The sequence below is a fragment of the Lytechinus variegatus genome, chromosome 10, assembly GCF_018143015.1.
Source record: "Lytechinus variegatus isolate NC3 chromosome 10, Lvar_3.0, whole genome shotgun sequence".
In the NCBI taxonomy this organism is placed as follows: Eukaryota; Metazoa; Echinodermata; class Echinoidea; order Temnopleuroida; family Toxopneustidae; genus Lytechinus; species Lytechinus variegatus.
The window spans coordinates 30,936,907-30,955,828 of record NC_054749.1 but is presented as its reverse complement, the minus strand read 5'-3'; the positions used below and the strand labels follow the sequence as shown (position 1 = coordinate 30,955,828).

Below are 18,922 nucleotides of genomic sequence, written 5' to 3'. Positions count from 1 at the left end.
GGCTTGTCATGATAGGTGACTGTGTAGGCTACTCGGGTTTAACACACCAAATTCAGCCTCTCGTCTGCTTGGCTTATATGGGCTAGCGCTTGTATGACAGCGTTTTAAAAACATGACAGGTTTTGGTCCTAAAACCATTCCTTTTATCCAAAGATGTTAAATTCCTAACGTAATTTTTCCCATGCATGTGAAACTATGATTACCCTTGTTTTAAAGTGATATACTTTGCCGACAAGCATTCATATTCTATTCTTCTTTATTGTGAGTTTGCTTTTCTCTTTTTCTTTTTTTTTTGGGGGGTGAGAATATCCCAGACTACATACTATTTACTTTAAAGTATTTTTATTGATATTTTCCAGTTCAGTTTCATGCTAATTGTAATTGTTACTTTTGTTCACATGGTTTACCAGAATATTTCCTCGGAAATGTTGCTGTAATTATTTATTTCATTCATTTATTTGGTTTAAAATAAATCATTGTTTAAATTATTTCTTCCTCTAGTGGAGTACAAAAATAGAATCTGGAATCTCCGTTTATTAGTTCATTTTAAACTACCCAAGATTCAGTTCATTATTTTCAAGTTATTTTTCTTAAAACCTCCATGAGAATCGACTCTAGCAACTTGCGGGTCTGCGTAGAATAGACTACAACTCGGGTCTAAAACACCAACTTCAGCTGCCTCTCGTGTGCTGGGCTTGTCATGATAGGTGACTGTGTAGGCTACTCGGGTTTAACACACCAAATTCAGCCTCTTGCCTGCTGGGCCTAACTGGGCTAGTGCTTGTATATCAGCGTTTTAAAAACGTGACAGGTTTTGGTCCTGAAACCATTCCTTTTATCCAAAGATGTTAAGTTCCTATCGTCATTTTTCCCATGCAAGTGAAACAATCATTACCCTTGTTTTAAATTGATATACATTGCCGACAGGCATTCATATTCAATTATAATTCTTTATTGTGAATTTGCTTTTTTTGGGGGGGGGGGGTAGGAATATCCCATATCCGACATGTTCAAGACTACATACTATTTGATATAAAGTATTTTGATTGACATTTTCCTGTTCAGTTTCATGCTAATTGTAATTGTTACTTTTGTTCACATGGTTTACCAGAATATTTCCTCGAAAATGTCGCTGTTATTATCTATTTCATTCATTCATTGGGTTTAAAATAAATCATTGTTTCAATTGTTTCTTCCGCTAGTGGAGTGCAAAAATAGAATCTGGAATCTGCGTTTATTAGTTCATTTTAAACTACCTAAGATTCAGTTCATTATTTGCAAGTTATTTTCCTTAAAACCTCCATGAAAATCGACTCTAGCAACTTGCGGGTCTGCGTAGAATAGACTACAACTCGGGTCTAAAACACCAACTTCAGCTGCCTCTCGTGTGCTGGGCTTGTCATGATAGGTGACTGTGTAGGCTACTCGGGTTTAACACACCAAATTCAGCCTCTCGTCTGTTCGGCTTATGGGCTAGCGCTTGTATGTCAGCGTTTTAAAAACATGACAGGTTTTGGTCCTGAATCCTTTCCTTTTATCCAATGATGTTAATTTCTTATCGTAATTTTTCCCTTGCAAGTGAAACTATGATTACCCTTGTTTTAAATTGAAATACATTGCCGACAAGCATTCATATTCAATTCTAATTCTTTATTGTGAGTTTGCTTTTTTTTTTTTGGGGGGGGGGGGGGGGGTAGGAATATCCCATATCCGACATGTTTCAAGACTACATACTATTTGATATAAAGTATTTTGATTGACAGTTTCCTGTTCAGTTTCATGCTAATTGTAATTGTTAGTTTTGTTCACATGGTTTACCAGAATATATCCTCGGAAATGTTGCTTTTTTTTATTTATTTCATTTATTTATTTGGTTAAAATCAATCATTGTTTAAATTGTTTCTCATGCTAGTCGAGTGCGAGAAATAAAATCTGGAACCTCCGTTGATTAGTTCACTTTAAACTACCCAAGATTCAGTTCATTGTTTTCATTTTATTTTTTCTTAAAACCTCCGTGAGAATCGACTCTAGCAACTTGCGGGTCTGCGTAGGATAGACTACAACTCGGGTCTAACTCACTAAATTCATCCTCTCGTCTGCTGGGCTTCATGATAGGTGACTGTGTAGGCTAACTCGGGTTTAACACACCAAATTCAGCCTCTCGTCTGTTCGGCTTATCACGATAGGTGACTGTGTGGGCTACTCTGGTAGTAACATACCAAATTCAAGTTTTTGTGACATACATCTTAGATAAATGAACAAACTATCAAGAACGTTTTAAGATTGTTTCGAGTTGTTTACAATTAAAAACATATTTCAAATACCTCTCATAATGAACGCCGTTCTTCAATAATAAATGTTATTTACGCAAGAAAAATAAAACAGAATAGAAGTCGCAAACATCTTTGAGTAATGAACGAACTGTCAGGAACGTTTTAAAAAATTGAAGTGCTTATATAGAATTAAATTTTATCTACCTTTTTTATGAATTCCCGTTCTCCAAAACGAAATATAAAACACGCATTGCTCTGATAACAGCAGAAAGAAACATTAAACAGAATAGAAGTCACAAACATCTTAGATAAATGAATAAACTATCAGGGACGTTTTAAAATTATTTTGATGTGCTCACAATAAAAAATATATTTATGATCGTTCGTTATGAATTCCCGTTCTCCAAAATGAAATATAAAAGACGTATACTATCGTTTTGAACGGCGTTCTCCTAAACATGCTAAACGAAAAGTAAATTACGCAAGAGAAATAAAACAAAATAGAAGTCACAAACACCCGGCAAGTAAATTTTGTGAACCTTAACGAAGCCCCGTTCTCCAAAAAGAGATATAAAAGGCGCTGATAAAATATAATAAAATAAAAGTCGCAAACATCTCAGATTCATAAACGATCTATCATTTTTAGCTGCTCATAACAAAAAATATATGTTAAATACATTTCGTTAACAAAACTCCCGTTCTCCAAAAGAAATATAAACGATGACTGGAAAATAAACAGAATAGTAGTCTTAAACGTCTTAGATTAACGGACGAACTATTAAGAACGTTTTAAAATTATTTTGATGTGCTAACAAGTAAAATGCATTTTATGTATCTTTCGTTATGAATCCCCTTTCACCAAAATGAAATATAAAAGACGTATACTATTCGGATAATGGCTGAAAGTGAAATGAAAGAGAAAAGAAGTCACAAACATCTTAGATAAATGAACAAACATTTAGATAAATGAACAAACTATCAGGAACTTTTCAAAACTATTTCGAGTTGCTCAAAATTTGAAATATACTTTTTATACCTTTCGTTTTGAACGCCGTTCTCCTAAACGAAAAGTAAATTACGCAAGAGAAATAAAACAAAATAGAAGTCACAAACACCCGGCATAAACATTTTTGATTAATAAACAAACTTTTAAGGCGTTTCAAATAAAGAATTGAATTGCTTACAAATACAAAAGTAAATTTTATGTACTTTTCTTTATGAAATCCCGTTCTCGAAAAGGAAATATAAAAGACGCAATGAAAATAAAACAGAATAAAAGTCGCAAACATCTCAGATTCAGTAACGAAATATCAGGAACGTTTTAAAACTATTTTGAGCTGCTCACAAGTAAAATTGTTTTATACACACTTCGTTAAAAAATTCCCGTTCTCCAAAAACGAAGATAACAGACGGAAGGAAATTAAAAACAAAATAGAAGTCACAAACATCTTCGATTAATCACGAACTGTCAGGAACGTTTTAGGATTATTTTGAGTTGCTCACAATAAAAAATATATTTATATATCTTTCGTTACGAATTCCCGTTCTCCAAAGTGACATATAAAAGACGTGTATTATTCGGATATCGGCTGAAAGTGAAATAAAACAGAAACGAAGTCACAAACATCTTAGATAAATGAACAAACTATCAGGAACGTTTCAAAATTATTTCGAGTTACTCGCAACTTAAAATATATTTTTATACCTTTCGTTTTGAACGCCGTTCTCCGAAACGAAAAGTAAATTACGCAAGAGAAATAAAACAAAATAGAAGTCACAAACGACCGGCATAAACATCTTCGATTAATATGATTAATAAACAAACTTTCAGGGACGTTTCAAATAAAGAATTGAAGTGCTTACACATACGAAAGTAAATTTTATGTACTTTTCTTTATGAACTCCCGTTCTCCAAAGGAAATATAAAAGACGCAATGAAAATAAAACAGAATAAAAGTCGCAAACATCTCAGATTCAGTAACGAAATATCAGGAACGTTTTAAAACTATTTTGAGCTGCTCACAAGTAAAATTGTTTTATACACACTTCGTTAAAAAATTCCCGTTCTCCAAAAACGAAGATAACAGACGGAAGGAAATTAAAAACAAAATAGAAGTCACAAACATCTTCGATTAATCACGAACTGTCAGGAACGTTTTAGGATTATTTTGAGTTGCTCACAATAAAAAAAGTATTTATATATCTTTCGTTACGAATTCCCGTTCTCCAAAGTGACATATAAAAGACGTGTATTATTCGGATATCGGCTGAAAGTGAAATAAAACAGAAACGAAGTCACAAACATCTTAGATAAATGAACAAACTATCAGGAACGTTTCAAAATTATTTCGAGTTACTCGCAACTTAAAATATATTTTTATACCTTTCGTTTTGAACGCCGTTCTCCGAAACGAAAAGTAAATTACGCAAGAGAAATAAAACAAAATAGAAGTCACAAACGACCGGCATAAACATCTTCGATTAATATGATTAATAAACAAACTTTCAGGGACGTTTCAAATAAAGAATTGAAGTGCTTACACATACGAAAGTAAATTTTATGTACTTTTCTTTATGAACTCCCGTTCTCCAAAGGAAATATAAAAGACGCAATGAAAATAAAACAGAATAAAAGTCGCAAACATCTCAGATTCAGTAACGAAATATCAGGAACGTTTTAAAACTATTTTGAGCTGCTCACAAGTAAAATTGTTTTATACACACTTCGTTAAAAAAATCCTGTTCTTCAAAAGCAAAGATAACAGACGGAAGGAAAATAAAACAAAATAGAAGTCACAAACATCATCGATTAATCACGAACTATCAGGAACGTTTTAGGATTATTTCGAGTTGCTCACAAAAAAAAATATATTTTATGTACCTTCCGTTTTGAACGCCGTTCTCCTAAAAGAAAAGTAAATTACGCGAGAGAAATAAAACAAAATAGAAATCACGAACACCCGCCATAAACATCTTTGATTAATAAACAAACTTTCAGGGACGTTTCAAATTGAAGCGCTTACAAATATATAAGTAAATTTTGTGGACCTTAACGAAGCCCCGTTCTCCAAAAAGAAATATAAAAGTCGCAAACATCCCAGATTCATGAATGAACTATCAGGACCGTTTTAAATTATTTTTAGCTGCTCATAACAAAAAATATATGTTAGGCCTATATACATTTTGTTAACAAAACTCCCGTTCTACAAAAAAAAAATATAAAAGATGACTGGAAATTGAAACAGAATAGAAGTCACAAACGTCTTAGATTAATGGACGAACTATTAAGAACGTTTTAAAATTATTTTGATGTGCTAACAAGTAAAAATGCATTTTATATATCTTCGTTATGAATTCCCGATCACCAAAATTAAATATAAAAGACGTATACTATTCGGATAACGGCTGAAAGTGAAATGAAAGAGAAAAGAAGTCACAAACATCTTAGATAAATGAACAAACATTTAGATAAATGAACAAACTATCAGGAACGTTTCAAAATTATTTCGAGTTGCTCACAATTTGAAATATATTTTTTATACCTTTCGTTTTGAACGCCGTTCTCCTAAACGAAAAGTAAATTACGCAAGAGAAATAAAACAAAATAGAAGTCACAAACACCTGGCATAAACATCTTTGATTAATAAACAAACTTTCAAGGCGTTTCAAATAAAGAATTGAAGTGCTTACAAATATATAAGTAAATTTTGTGAACCTTAACGAAGCCCCGTTCTCCAAAAAGAATTATAAGAGGCGCTGATACAATATAATAAAATAAAAGTCGCAAATATCTCGGATTCATGAACGAACCATCAGGACCGTTTTAAATTATTTTTAGCTGCTCATAACAAAAAATATATGTTATATACATATCGTTAACAAAACTCCCGTTCTACAAAAAGAAATATAGAAGATGACTGGAAAATAAAACAGAATAGAAGTCACAAACGTCTTAGATAAATGGACGAACTATTAAGAACGTTTTAAAATTATTTTGATGTGCTAACAAGTAAAAATGCATTTTATATATCTTTCGTTATGAATTCCCATTCACCAAAATGAAATATAAAAGACGTATACTATTCGGATAACGGCTGAAAGTGAAATGAAAGAGAAAATAAGTCACAAACATCTTAGATAAATGAACAAACATTTAGATAAATGAACAAACTATCAGGAAAATTTCAAAATTATTTCGAGTTGCTCACAATTTGAAATATATTTTTTATACCTTTCGTTTTGAACGCCGTTCTCCTAAACGAAACGTAAATTACGCAAGAGAAATAAAACAAAATAGAAGTCACAAACACCCGGCATAAACATCTTTGATTAATAAACAAATTTTCAAGGCGTTCCAAATAAAGAATTGAAGTGCTTACAAATACAAAAGTAAATTTTATGAACCTTTCTTTATGAACTCCCGTTCTCCAAAGGAAATATAAAAGACGCAATGAAAATAAAAAAAGAATAAAAGTCGCAAACATCTCAGATTCAGTAACGAAATATCAGGAACGTTTTAAAACTATTTTAAGCTGCTCACAAGTAAAATTGTTTTATACACACTTCGTTAAAAAAATCCTGTTCTTCAAAAGCAAAGATAACAGACGGAAGGAAAATAAAACAAAATAGAATCACAAACATTTTCGATTAATCACGAACTATCAGGAACGTTTTAGGATTATTTCGAGTTGCTCACAATAAAAAATATATTTTATATACCTTCCGTTTTGAATGCCGTTCTCCGAAACGAATGATAAATTACGTAAGAAAAATAAAATAAAATGGAATTCACAAACATCTTAGAACTAAATTGTTTCGAAGTGCTTACAAGAATAAAAATAAATTCTATTTACCTTTAGTTATGAACTCCCGTTCTAAAAAATACGTGTAAAAGACGCATTATTCACAAACACCTAAGATTAATGATGAAGGTATCGGGAACGTTTTAATATTTCCTTTGAGTTGGCTAACCGGTAAAATATATATTATATGTATGTATATATATATATATATATATATATATATATATATATATATATACATGTAGGCCCATATATATAGATACATGAGTTGGCTAACAGGTAAGATATACTCATACAACTTCCGCTATAAAAAATATATATATATGTAAATTAATCGTTAATACTCTGACAGCAGCGGAAATGAAATAAAACAGAAGAAAAGTCACAAACTTCTTAGATTAATAAACGAACTATCAGGAGCATTTTAAACTTTCTGAGGTGCTAAGCTAACAAGTAAAAATAAATGTAATGTACTTTTCATTTTGAACTTCCGTTCTCCAAAAATAAATGTAAAATACACATTATTTTGACGACAGAAGAAAAAAAAACAGAATCATAAGTCATTGGGTCTGATCAAGACCAAACATACTTTGACTTTAAAAAACATCGTAAAAATTACACATGTTAAAAATGTTTTTGTGACAAGAAAAAACTGTAAAAAATGAGAACAGTTAAAGAACTATCTTATAACCTGGTAAGAATATTTGGCTACCTTTTACAAACCCATGGTTCCGTTCGAGAAAGACCTGATCTTGTTAAAATAACATATACATGATGATTTATATCATTGCTAAAACATTCAATCACAAAGAATTTTGATAGCTTATAGCTATTATTGCAATTTCATTGAAAATGGGCCCCAGCGGAGTATACGGACCGATACCACTACCACTGGCCATGGATACCACACACAAAATGTTCGTACGCACTGCACACACAATCTTCTAATGGGCTGGTACTAGGTGAGAGCTAACTGTCTTTTGCTACTTAAAGAGGATTATCCCTTAATAGGATTACCGAGGAAAGACATAGGACTGGAAACTTAATCCTCAGAAAGACCCTTTGGAATGTGGTGTCTTGAACCCGAGTTAGCAAGTTATACTAGGGAAGAGGTCTAACAGGCCGTTTTCGTCATGCAAGGGGCAAGAACAACTTTCCCATAGGCCATGTACTTTATTATCAGGGATTTGTGGTTTTCTCCTAAGTACCCATTCCCCTGGGGCAGTAATCTAAATATAGCCCAGGTAGTATATTGTAGTATGTCCTCATGAAAGAAAAATATATTTTGAAGTAAAACTTTTGGGAAAAATGACAATTTAGCCATAATATCTATTGAAGTACATGGAAGAGTAGTCCTTGCCTTACATCACTGTGACATCCCATATGCGGCCAATTTGAAGTCTCCATGGGTATAGTGATTACCAATATTTACAACTTTTAAAAATTCATAACTTTCTTGTTGTTTGTCCAATATTGTTCAAACTTTCACCTATCAAATTGTCTGATTTTTCTTTTCCTTATAAAAACAAGTTTTTATTTGGGTTGGATTCCCCTTTAAGCTTAGTGCATATAGTTTCAATTAAATCTATTGTGTAAAAGGGTAAATAGAAACTTATAAAGTGTGAAATATGTTAATGTTAAAAAGTTTAAATAGGTGGTAAGTAAAGTGTAAAGTGTAAAAAAATCAAGTCTTATGTAAAAAGTTAAATAAGGGTGTAAAAGTGTGTATTATCGACCCCCCCCCCCCAGTAAAATCAAAGAACAAAAATCAATACGATAAAATGTTCAGAGATTTTACTTCTAATTGATTCAGAAAATAGGCATAGAAGAGGTTCAATATGTGAAATCAGTGGGAAACTATTCTACTTATTTGCATTCACAATTCTCCAGGCTTGTAAAGGAAGGTAGCTGTGAACAAGATGAGGTCACCGATGTTATCCAAACATACATCCCTGAGGCCTCTGTCATACGATCCCATGGAATGGAACTAGCATACAGTTTACCTCTCAAAGATGTCTCATCATTTGCAGGTAATTATTACGGGAATCATATATTTATCCTGTTTTATGTAAAACATTACATTCAAATTTTCCTAAAACATTAATCTCCTTGAAAGTTATATCAAGCAGGACTGAAGCTCCTTTGTTTTTTGGTCACTAATGGACTAATGTTTTCTGCCAAATTTGGAATTAATCCTTGGATAACCTACAATGAATGAAAATTATATTTGAAAATCAGTTTTATCCCCTATTAAAACTTTGATTTCATGATCATGTACATGTTCCTTCTTCTTAGTGAAGTATTGGACGTTTGTATGTTTCATACGGAATGTTCATTATCACGATAGGTTAGTGGGTCAACAACCTTTTTGTAAGTCATACATAACACCATGGACCACAAGTGAGAATTGACAAATTAAAGGATTATCTAAAGAAATGCAGGAAAGAATATAGATTCGTCAGGAGAGCTACAAGCAGGATCCCAAGAAAACCAAGGTGTTTGACTGGGGTTTGTAATCAATTTGAAAGTGAACAACTGATGAATGCATGGTGTTACGGAACACTGTTGTCAACAAATCTCTCAGGATAAATGTGAACGGGTGACATCACAGTCACTTTTATGCATGTATAATGAAGCACACAGATTAAAAATACACGATCTCCCTGTCATGTCACATGAACTTGACCTCATCACTGCAGAGTTAAATTGATTATACTTCATCCTCTGACAGGCATGTTCAAGAGCTTGGAGGAGAAGTCAGGTGACCCGGCATTCGGTATCCAGAGCTATGGTGTTTCCATGACAACCCTAGAGGAAGTCTTCTTGAAAATTGGAGAGGAGGCAGAAATAGATGAGGCTGATGCAGGTAGGTTTTTCCTTTATCCCGAGGAAAGTTGGGGGGGGGGGTTGCATGGAAGGAGGGACCGGGGGTAGGGGAAAGGGGGCAGATGGATGAAGGAAAGATTGAAAAAACAAGTTTTCATGTGGAGTAGTTTACACCGACACCATTTCTTTTCAAAGAAAGTCTTCATTCAATATTATTTGTGGTGAAAATCAATGATAGCCCTGTGATATAACCATTTTACCCCTTTGTCAACTGTTAAGAAAATGACTTTGTATACTGATTTAAAATAATCACACAAAGCTGATGTTTATTTGAGCATTATTTGTTCAGGAATAGGTAAAATATCAAATAAACGGTAAATTGTGCGCAACAACATTTTCAAACAGAAATTGTTTTATTGAACCAAAATTAGGAATGGGTGAAACAAATAAACAGTGAATTATGTGCAATATATTTTCGAAGAGAAATGACCTTTATTTGAGCGGATATTTGGAATCGGTAAATGTCAAATAAATAGCAGGTTATGTGCAATAATATTTTCAAACAGAAATTCTGTTTATCTGAGCAGATATTTGGAATGTGTGAATATGAAATAAACAGTGAGTTATTGGTCTTAAAATTGAAAGGAATTTTATTTCATGTTCCTGCTGTGAAAGAACAGCACATTTTTGCTGTACATGTAGTGGTGGGTATGAATGTCTGCAGTGTTACATAGAAAGTGATGGTTGATATGATCATCTTTTGAATAACAGGTAAATTTGCATAAGTCTACCTTTTACAGAAAGTCAAATATTTGTTGAACGTTTAGCCTTTACTTAGACAAGATTGTACAGAGGATGTGTGATATACCTCATCTTAGTCAATATCACTGTAGTCAAGCAGATATCTCTAGTCCCAATAGATTTGACTCTGGTGTAGTTTCCTGTGTTTTACTCCAATGTCTCCAGAAAATATGAGTGGAATATCAAAGGGTCTCCAGATAGCAAGGCTCATTGTATGGAAGTTTGACAATGTGGAGACTTTTTAAAATCATTAAATGCAAATTTGCCATTTTATTGATCGTGACGGAACCTTGTCTTTTAGGAGCCATTGCGTGGAATACAATTAGTCTATTCCAAAAATAGTGTTAGAAAAAAGATTTAAGATTTAAGGATGGGAAGGATCTTGTATATTTCAGATCCCCTTCATTATCTCCTGAGATTTTTCTGGATTTCTCTGATTCATTCTTGCTTTTGCACAGCAAAACAACCACTTTCAAGAACTAATGTAAGCCAATTTATGATTTTTGACATGCCTATTCATGATATGCATGTAAACTGCACTAAGCCAACCTGCCTTGCTTTAGTGTATGATTTTTAAGGACAAATTAATTTTTTGCATCGGTTTCGTAATTGCAACCCCCAAAAAAATGCAACTGTGTCATGATAACACAAAGCTTAGTGATTGATAATAGGGGAAGGCGGGGTAAGATGAAACATTTTTTGCTCTTTGCATGTTAGGATTGATATGACAAATAGTCTTGTAGAAACAAAGTACTTTGCCTTTTTTTAAGGTTTGTTTGTTTTTATATACAGTATACATTACCATGTGAATGACCATGGCTCAACTTGCCTCATGTTGGCTGGCTCAACCTACCCCAGTCCAAATTTGATGGGATATTTTCACATCCACACAATTTATATGCACCCATCATGTAAAAGACAATAAGAATGAGGATCCGTAACTGGACTAACATTCTTGTCATCTATTGTCCATATTATATTTAAAGATGCATATGGGTAGAATGCACTTATCTATTTCACACTTTCTTACTCTTTTGACGAAATTTTGTATTTTTCCCTCTGAAAACTACTTTTAGTTTCAATGTTGAAAAAAATGTGGTGGGGTTATGCAATGGGTCATCAATATGGCACCACCACAATGTCTGACTCATTGATAATTAATTGGCCTGGGGTGGTGGACCGACTTACCCCGCCTTCCCCTAAAATTTCTTTTAATAATTGATTGTACATTGTGATCAATGAAAACAACCAAGCACTATTACCTTTGTGTTACAGGACCCAATGGGGTGTATTAAATAAGAATTTTATTGTAGAAAATTCCGGAAAAATAAGAAACAATTTTGCCAACGGATTGTAAAAAAATCCATCAAAGAATAAAATAGTTATTAGAATTGAATTATTTAATTTGTGATGTCATATGAGAGCAACTTTCCTACATATCGTATGGTAAAAAATTCATTAAATGTAATTTTCTCAGAAAATTGAAAATGTTTTTTATTGTACATAATAATAATAATAATAACTAGCATTTAGTACGCTCTCCATGGTTAACTATATCACAACGTTTACAAACGAGTTTAAAACAAGAGCACATAATAATTACAGTAAAAATGCATGCAAAAGAAATTACTCAGAAAAGAGGTATGTTTTTAGAAGTTTCTTAAATTGATCTGAAGAGTTTGATGATTTAATACACCTTCACCCTCGTTTCTAAAAAGAAAACAAAATCACAAACCATTAAGAAATTGAATTCATGCATTTCATATTCCATAACATATGGGGCAGCTGTTTATTGAGGACGTCACATTTCAAAAGCTAAACATTCTACTAAGTTCCTTAATCTTGAATAGATTTTCCTCAAACCTTCACCGATATTTTTATTTTATTTTTTCTGCTATTTTTACAACAAAATATTCTTTAGGGTGAACTTCTTGAAATAAATATCTCATTCCTTTTGTATTGCAGTCTAGTCCTCTGGTGAGAAAAGTTCACATTTAATGGAATTTTAAGAATAATGTGACATGCTTGTTTCTTTTTTTTGTGATGCTTATCATGCTTATCATGATGTGATATGCTTATGGAATGTATTTTTCTTTTAGGGGGGGGGGGGAGATGCAAGAATGTCAGTATTACTGACATGTACCTATCAGATTCGAAAATACATTATTTGTCAGACATGCAATATACATATCCATTCTGTATATTGTTCGTTATAAATTACCAAACAAAAAGCTTTACGCAATTATTCATTATTGTTAAACATGCTACTGTTTTCATTTGGATATGTGTTGTATGATAATTTGTTTTGCATGTCTGATGTTATCAACTGAAAGTGAGACTGGGGTGTATTTAATTTCCATCTTTTTAGCTTAATCAGTTTGGTTTCCATTTTCATCAATTTTTTTTTCTTCATTGGATCATTCATGCTAACGCAGCCAGAAGACAAGGTAAAAGCCTAACATGTATCCATGTCTGAAATTAATGTGCTTTGCATAGTGAATATTATCACTAATCTTAATTTGAACATATGCTTGTTAATAACCACCTAGTTTTGAAATCCACATTATGCACACATTTTTGGAAACCCTTCAAATTTAGTAGGAAAATCATGTTTCACATCCACTGTCCTTTTCAAATATGAAAGTGCACTACATTATAGCTGCAAAATAAAGACAAAGGCAAAAAGAAGCTGCTGAAAACTGCTTATCTAAAAAAAAAGCCAATGGAGTAAATTAGAGAGTCAAAAGGGGCCTAAGCTTTCGATCCTAGCAGAATCTTTGTCGGAGGCAAAATGACATACATATAAAGTGGAACAACCATAATATAGACCACAGACATCCAACAGCAACGCTAGAAACAAGGAGACAAAAGGGGCATTAGTGAGAAGATATAAAATAAAGACTGCGGTTTTACATGGTTCAAACTGCTCCAATATAAAATTGGGTTTGCTATATAACGAAAGCAGCATGGTACTACACCACTCTAGTGCATTATACATAATGGCCATCGCTGTTATGTCCTACAGAAAAAAATGACAAATCTTTTTGAATATATCAAAAGATAATGTTTTTTATATGTGCTCATAATTAGAATAGGGCAACAATTTATGGTTTAATGTTGGCACTGTTATGCTTGTACTGTTAGATTTTTAGTTTGAAGAACCAGAAAACAATTCTGTAGTTACTGTTGAGATGAGCAATGTATTAAAATTATGTTTATATAATTACTTTATACAGTGCGTCCCAGAATAAACGAAACCGAGATTTAGCGATCATTTATCATAACTTAATCATACATAAAATAGACAAATGACCTACCGATTTAAAGCTCAGAATCTCTTCTTTCATCTGATATTACTTAGATTATTTCTTATTCACGCATGAGTGAGCAAAAACAATTTGAAGAAAGGATACAAAAAACTCATTTGGCGGGGGGTATCTGGGTTTCAAAAAGAAAATCACATTTCTGAAAAGTTCAATATCCGCTCTTTAATTTGGTACCTAAATTACAGAAAATGGTCAAGAAATAAAAAAGTTCTGGTCATTTGAAATAAGGCTTGTATTTCCATAATTTCATGAGATAAACGTGTTTTCACCGGTTTCCCACAGAAGCTTTCGCATGGTGAACAAAAGATTTAATGCATGGCTGATCGTCAACAAAACAGAGTGTCGAGTGAGTTTGAAAGCCAGCCTGGAGAACCTCTTCATTTTATGAAATTATTGAAATTCAAGCCTTATTTCAAATGACCAGAACTTTGTTATTTCATGACCGTTTTCTGTAATTTAGGTATCAAATTAAAGAGGAGATATTGAACTTTTCAAAAATGTGGTTTTCTTTTTGAAACCCAGATACCCCCCGAAAAATGAGTTTTTGATATCCTTTCTTCAAATTGTATTTGCTCACTCATGCGTGAATGAAAAATAATCTAAGTAATATCAGATGAAAGAGGAGATTCTAAGCTTTAAATTGGTAGGTCATTTGTCTATTTTATGTATGATTAAGTAATGATAAATGATCGCTAAATCTCGGTTTCGTTTTTTCTGGGACGCACTGTATGTATGTGTCTGATACATGTAGGTCACTATTCTTACTGATTGCAGCTTCTATGTAATGCATGCAAGAATTTTTCTTAAACTTTATTTCTCTAGAATATGCATGCAATAATATGTTATGTGGTTTTGATATCTAGCATCCTTTTCTCAGCACATGTGATAATTTGCAGGACCCCAAAATTTTAACATTTTATGAATGACCCCTTACGAGAACAAAATTTTTACGTTTTTTCTCATATGGGATCATTCACAAAATTTTAACATAATACTGTGAATGAACCCGTATTTTTAAGAAGTAAAAGGCAACGTTTGTTTGACCATTTATTTTGCATGGCAACTGTACAAAAAACCCTATTTTCTTATGATATTTTGTACATGAATGTCTGTGAATTAATTGCTTTGTTGAGTAATAATTATTAATAATAATGACACTAATACTAATGATGTCATTAGTCATAATATTTTTGTCACACCTCAAAAGGAGAAACAGCAATAGTGATTTTCATCATTGTGTAATATTTTTCCTCGGCAATTTTGGTTATATTTTGTTTTCATGCGCAGCTGCTGAACAGACCTCAAAAATAAAGAGAAATAAAATAGGTAAATGATGATTTTAAAGGGGATACCCAATGGTTGCATATTGTATCATGAGAATAAGATTCTTATTGCAAGAACGTTGAAAATATGATGTTCAAACAGTGAATTTGGTCTTCTATGTTATTGGGTAGCCCCTTTAATGGATTTACAAAGCATTCATTTTTTATGTCACTCCCACCGTGTGTTTCGTTTTAGTTAATCAGCACATTTTTCACAAGTTCACAAGTCTAAAGTTTAATAGTTTTGAATAAGCTGGGAAGAATTTGAAATTTTATGTTTTAGAGTTCTCTTGTGTGTGTGTGTGTTCTTTTCAAGTTGATGCAGTTTTTCTTGTTTTGTTCATTCGTTATAGAATTTTCTACTTTAGTGTACCTACATGGGAAATGCTGCATTACTATTAAAAAAATGATCAGCCCTTTCTTTAGTAAAAACTGGTAGGAGGTCTTGAAAAGCAATAGTGGACATACAATTTAACATTTTAGATAAACCCAATTTTCTTTTTTGGTATCAAGTGTCCTACAAAGGATATCAAACATTTTTTGTATTTGAAACAAGCCAATATCTCTTAAAGGGGAACCCAGCCTTGGCCATAAAATGTTGTGTTGGGAAGGAGAAAAATAGATTTAACAAAATGGTGAAAGTTTGAAAGAAATCGGACAAGCAATAAGAAAGTTATGGCTGTTTTAAAATTGAGATCTCTAAGACAATGTAGATTTCAAATTGGCAACTGAGTAAGCAAATTATGACAAGGGGCAAGGACAACTTTCCCATAGGCCATGTACTTTATTATCAGGGATTTGTGGTTTTCTCCTAAGTACCCATTCCCCTGGGGCAGTAATCTAAATATAACCCAGGTAGTATATTGTTTTATGTCCTCATGAAAGAAAAATATAATTTGAAATAAAACTTTTGGGAAAAATGACATTTTAGCCATAATATGTAGTGGAGTACATGGAAGAGTAGTCCTTGCCTTACATCACTATGATATCCAATATGTGGCCAATTTGAAGTCTCCATGGGTATAGTGATTACCAATATTTACAACTTTAAAAAAATCATAACTTTCTTGTCGTTTGTCCAATATTGTTCAAACTTTCACTTATCAACTTGTCTGAATTTTCTTTTCCTTATAAAAACTAGTTTTTATTTGGGTTGGATTCCCCTTTAAATACCTTCTATCCTAAATGTAAAATATCTTAGAAGAGTAATTAAAAGACAAGTTTATTTTTCGCTGTGTGCGCATGAATCAAATAAGAGGAAAAAATGCCACCTAGAGCTGCAGGAATTGTTCATTCTATCATGAGACATATCCTACATTATTTTCATCTGCACACTACTTTCAAACTGACTTTGCCATTATGGCAAAGTTACAGCAGTTGTAAGTCCTTTATGAAACGAGAATCACAGGCAATCACAATTACACTTTCATGTCTAGGGCCAGTTACATAATGGACTTCTGATTAAATGGTAACTTTGTTGTTATGGTAACTACCATGGACACATGGCTCAGCAGCCAATCACAATCCAAATTTCAACGATCGTTTCCCATAGTGGTTTAGCTTTATGAAATTTGCAGCTAATGTCGACAAATTCTTACCTTTAAGAAAGTACTGAATACCTTCAAATCTCTCCCGTATTTGGTAAAACAAATGCATGGAATTGGTATCGTTTTTGAGTTGCAGGCCTTATAATTGTTGTGTTGTTGGTCTGTTTTTGTTTTTTTAGTAATGTGATATGGGGGGATTGAGTTCTATAGTTAATTTATGGTGATGATAATGATAATTTATCATACATTATTGGTTGTGATATGATGATGATGGTAATAATGATGATGGTGATGATGATTGTGGTGATGATGATGGTGATGATGATTATCTGACATTAAAGACGGGTTATGAAATAAATTGCATATTGTATTTTTATAAAACTGCACATAATTCTTTGAACAAAGAAGTAAAGAGAGTGCAAAGAGAGGATAGAGATGAAACAAGTTTAGGAGCAGAATTAAAGGAATTGTTTGAAGTTTTAAGCTTGCAATTGAAGTTTTAAGCTTGTAATTGCAAAATCAGTGCATGGTATGACTGTTTTAGTTCAGCACCGTTCAAGAACCATCAATATAGAAATGGACAATTTTGTTTCTCCTCACTGACTCATGTATCAATGTTTGCTTTTAAAACTTTTATCTGTTTATTTTCTAATTAATTCTTTTACTTCATTCAAATGACCATAATTGCATGATTTGTTTGTACTGATGCAACCAGCAACCATATTGTTTTCTAATGCTTCATATTTTCCATTTCACCTCTCATAAGCTATTGAAGCCGCTCAAATCAATCTATCAGCACCTTCTAATGGAACCTCTAGCCCTGGACCTGTCCCCGATGGTAAATAAATCCTCAAAGTAAAATATATCATCTCTGTATAATCCCATATAAAGCTTTCTTGCTAAATGTTAGCTTTTACTAATCCATAGCACTTGATATTTATCCCGAAGATGTAAGTGATTGTATCCTTGGCTGGGAAATTTCATGTTAGTGTACTGTTTAGTGTAAATAGGCTGCCTACTCTACAACGTAGTGCTGACTCCTACATTTATTTGGTTTATAAAACTGATACCAATGACATTGTTTATAGATTATTTTCTATGAATGAACTTGAAAATGGATCGACTTTGCCTATAAAGAGTACGATTAATAGCAATAACAATGAAAGGTCTATTATCTCTTTGAATCCTGAAATATTGGGATGGTTCATGACCTCTATGGATCCTGAGCTATAAAGGATTTCCTTGAATGTGAGAGTTGTGGGTCATCCCCCCATATAAAGATTTCAAATAAGGTCCTTTCTCTATAACTTTATGGGTTTACTCTATGTACTTGTAATACAAAATGAGACACATATAAAGTTTAGCCAATTACTTTTTAGTCAGCACACATTTTTAGAAAAATTATCTATTCATTCATTTGTTGATTTCTGTGGATATTTCTTTTTTTCTGATTCAAATAATTTCAAAAATAATTAGAAGACATCAGCCATCTTGTTACTAATCACGTAATCAAAAACAGGTTCACCTGTCAACGCCTGATGAAAAGAAATCACATGATTTGTGGCCATTAAAGGAAAATGAAACCTTTGGAACAAGATAGCTTGTGTGAAAATAGAAAAATCAAAGAAACAGATGAAGTAAAGTTTGAGAAAAATCGGACAAATAATGAGAAAGTTATGAGCATTTGAATATTGCGATCACTAATGCTATGGAGATCCTCAAATTGGCAATGCGACAGAGATGTGTGATGTCACTTGTGAACAACTCTCCCTTTTACTTTAGGTTTGGTTTTATTTACCATATAAAAATCACAATAAAATACATTGCACAAGATATGATATTAAATATAAAAATGCACATAAAAATATATGGATGGATCACTCTATTCAGACCCATTGATATAATGGCTCTGTTCTTTGTAGAGGTCCAGTAATGGACCTTTAGTATATATTTCACTTAAATTGCCTCTTTTATCACATCTTTCAGTAGATCATGTGTTCTTTCTATAAAAGGGCATGTAATACA

The 18,922-nt window shown here is 32.6% G+C and overlaps 1 protein-coding gene across 6 annotated transcripts in view; it reads left to right on the top strand.

The window, feature by feature from the left end:
* The window catches only part of LOC121422275 (cholesterol transporter ABCA5-like), an 80,986-nt gene that overhangs the window by 39,473 nt on the left and 22,591 nt on the right, over window positions 1-18,922 (top strand). For 2 of the 6 annotated variants that reach the window (XM_041617192.1, XM_041617197.1), the window contains 5 exons: window positions 8,966-9,105; window positions 9,807-9,941; window positions 13,138-13,149; window positions 15,316-15,354; window positions 17,664-17,735. In XM_041617192.1, the coding sequence (XP_041473126.1) occupies window positions 8,966-9,105; window positions 9,807-9,941; window positions 13,138-13,149; window positions 15,316-15,354; window positions 17,664-17,735 (398 nt within the window). The remainder of the gene's footprint in view (window positions 1-8,965; window positions 9,106-9,806; window positions 9,942-13,137; window positions 13,150-15,315; window positions 15,355-17,663; window positions 17,736-18,922) is intronic. The other 4 variants (XM_041617193.1, XM_041617194.1, XM_041617195.1 and 1 more) reach the window with 4 other exon arrangements.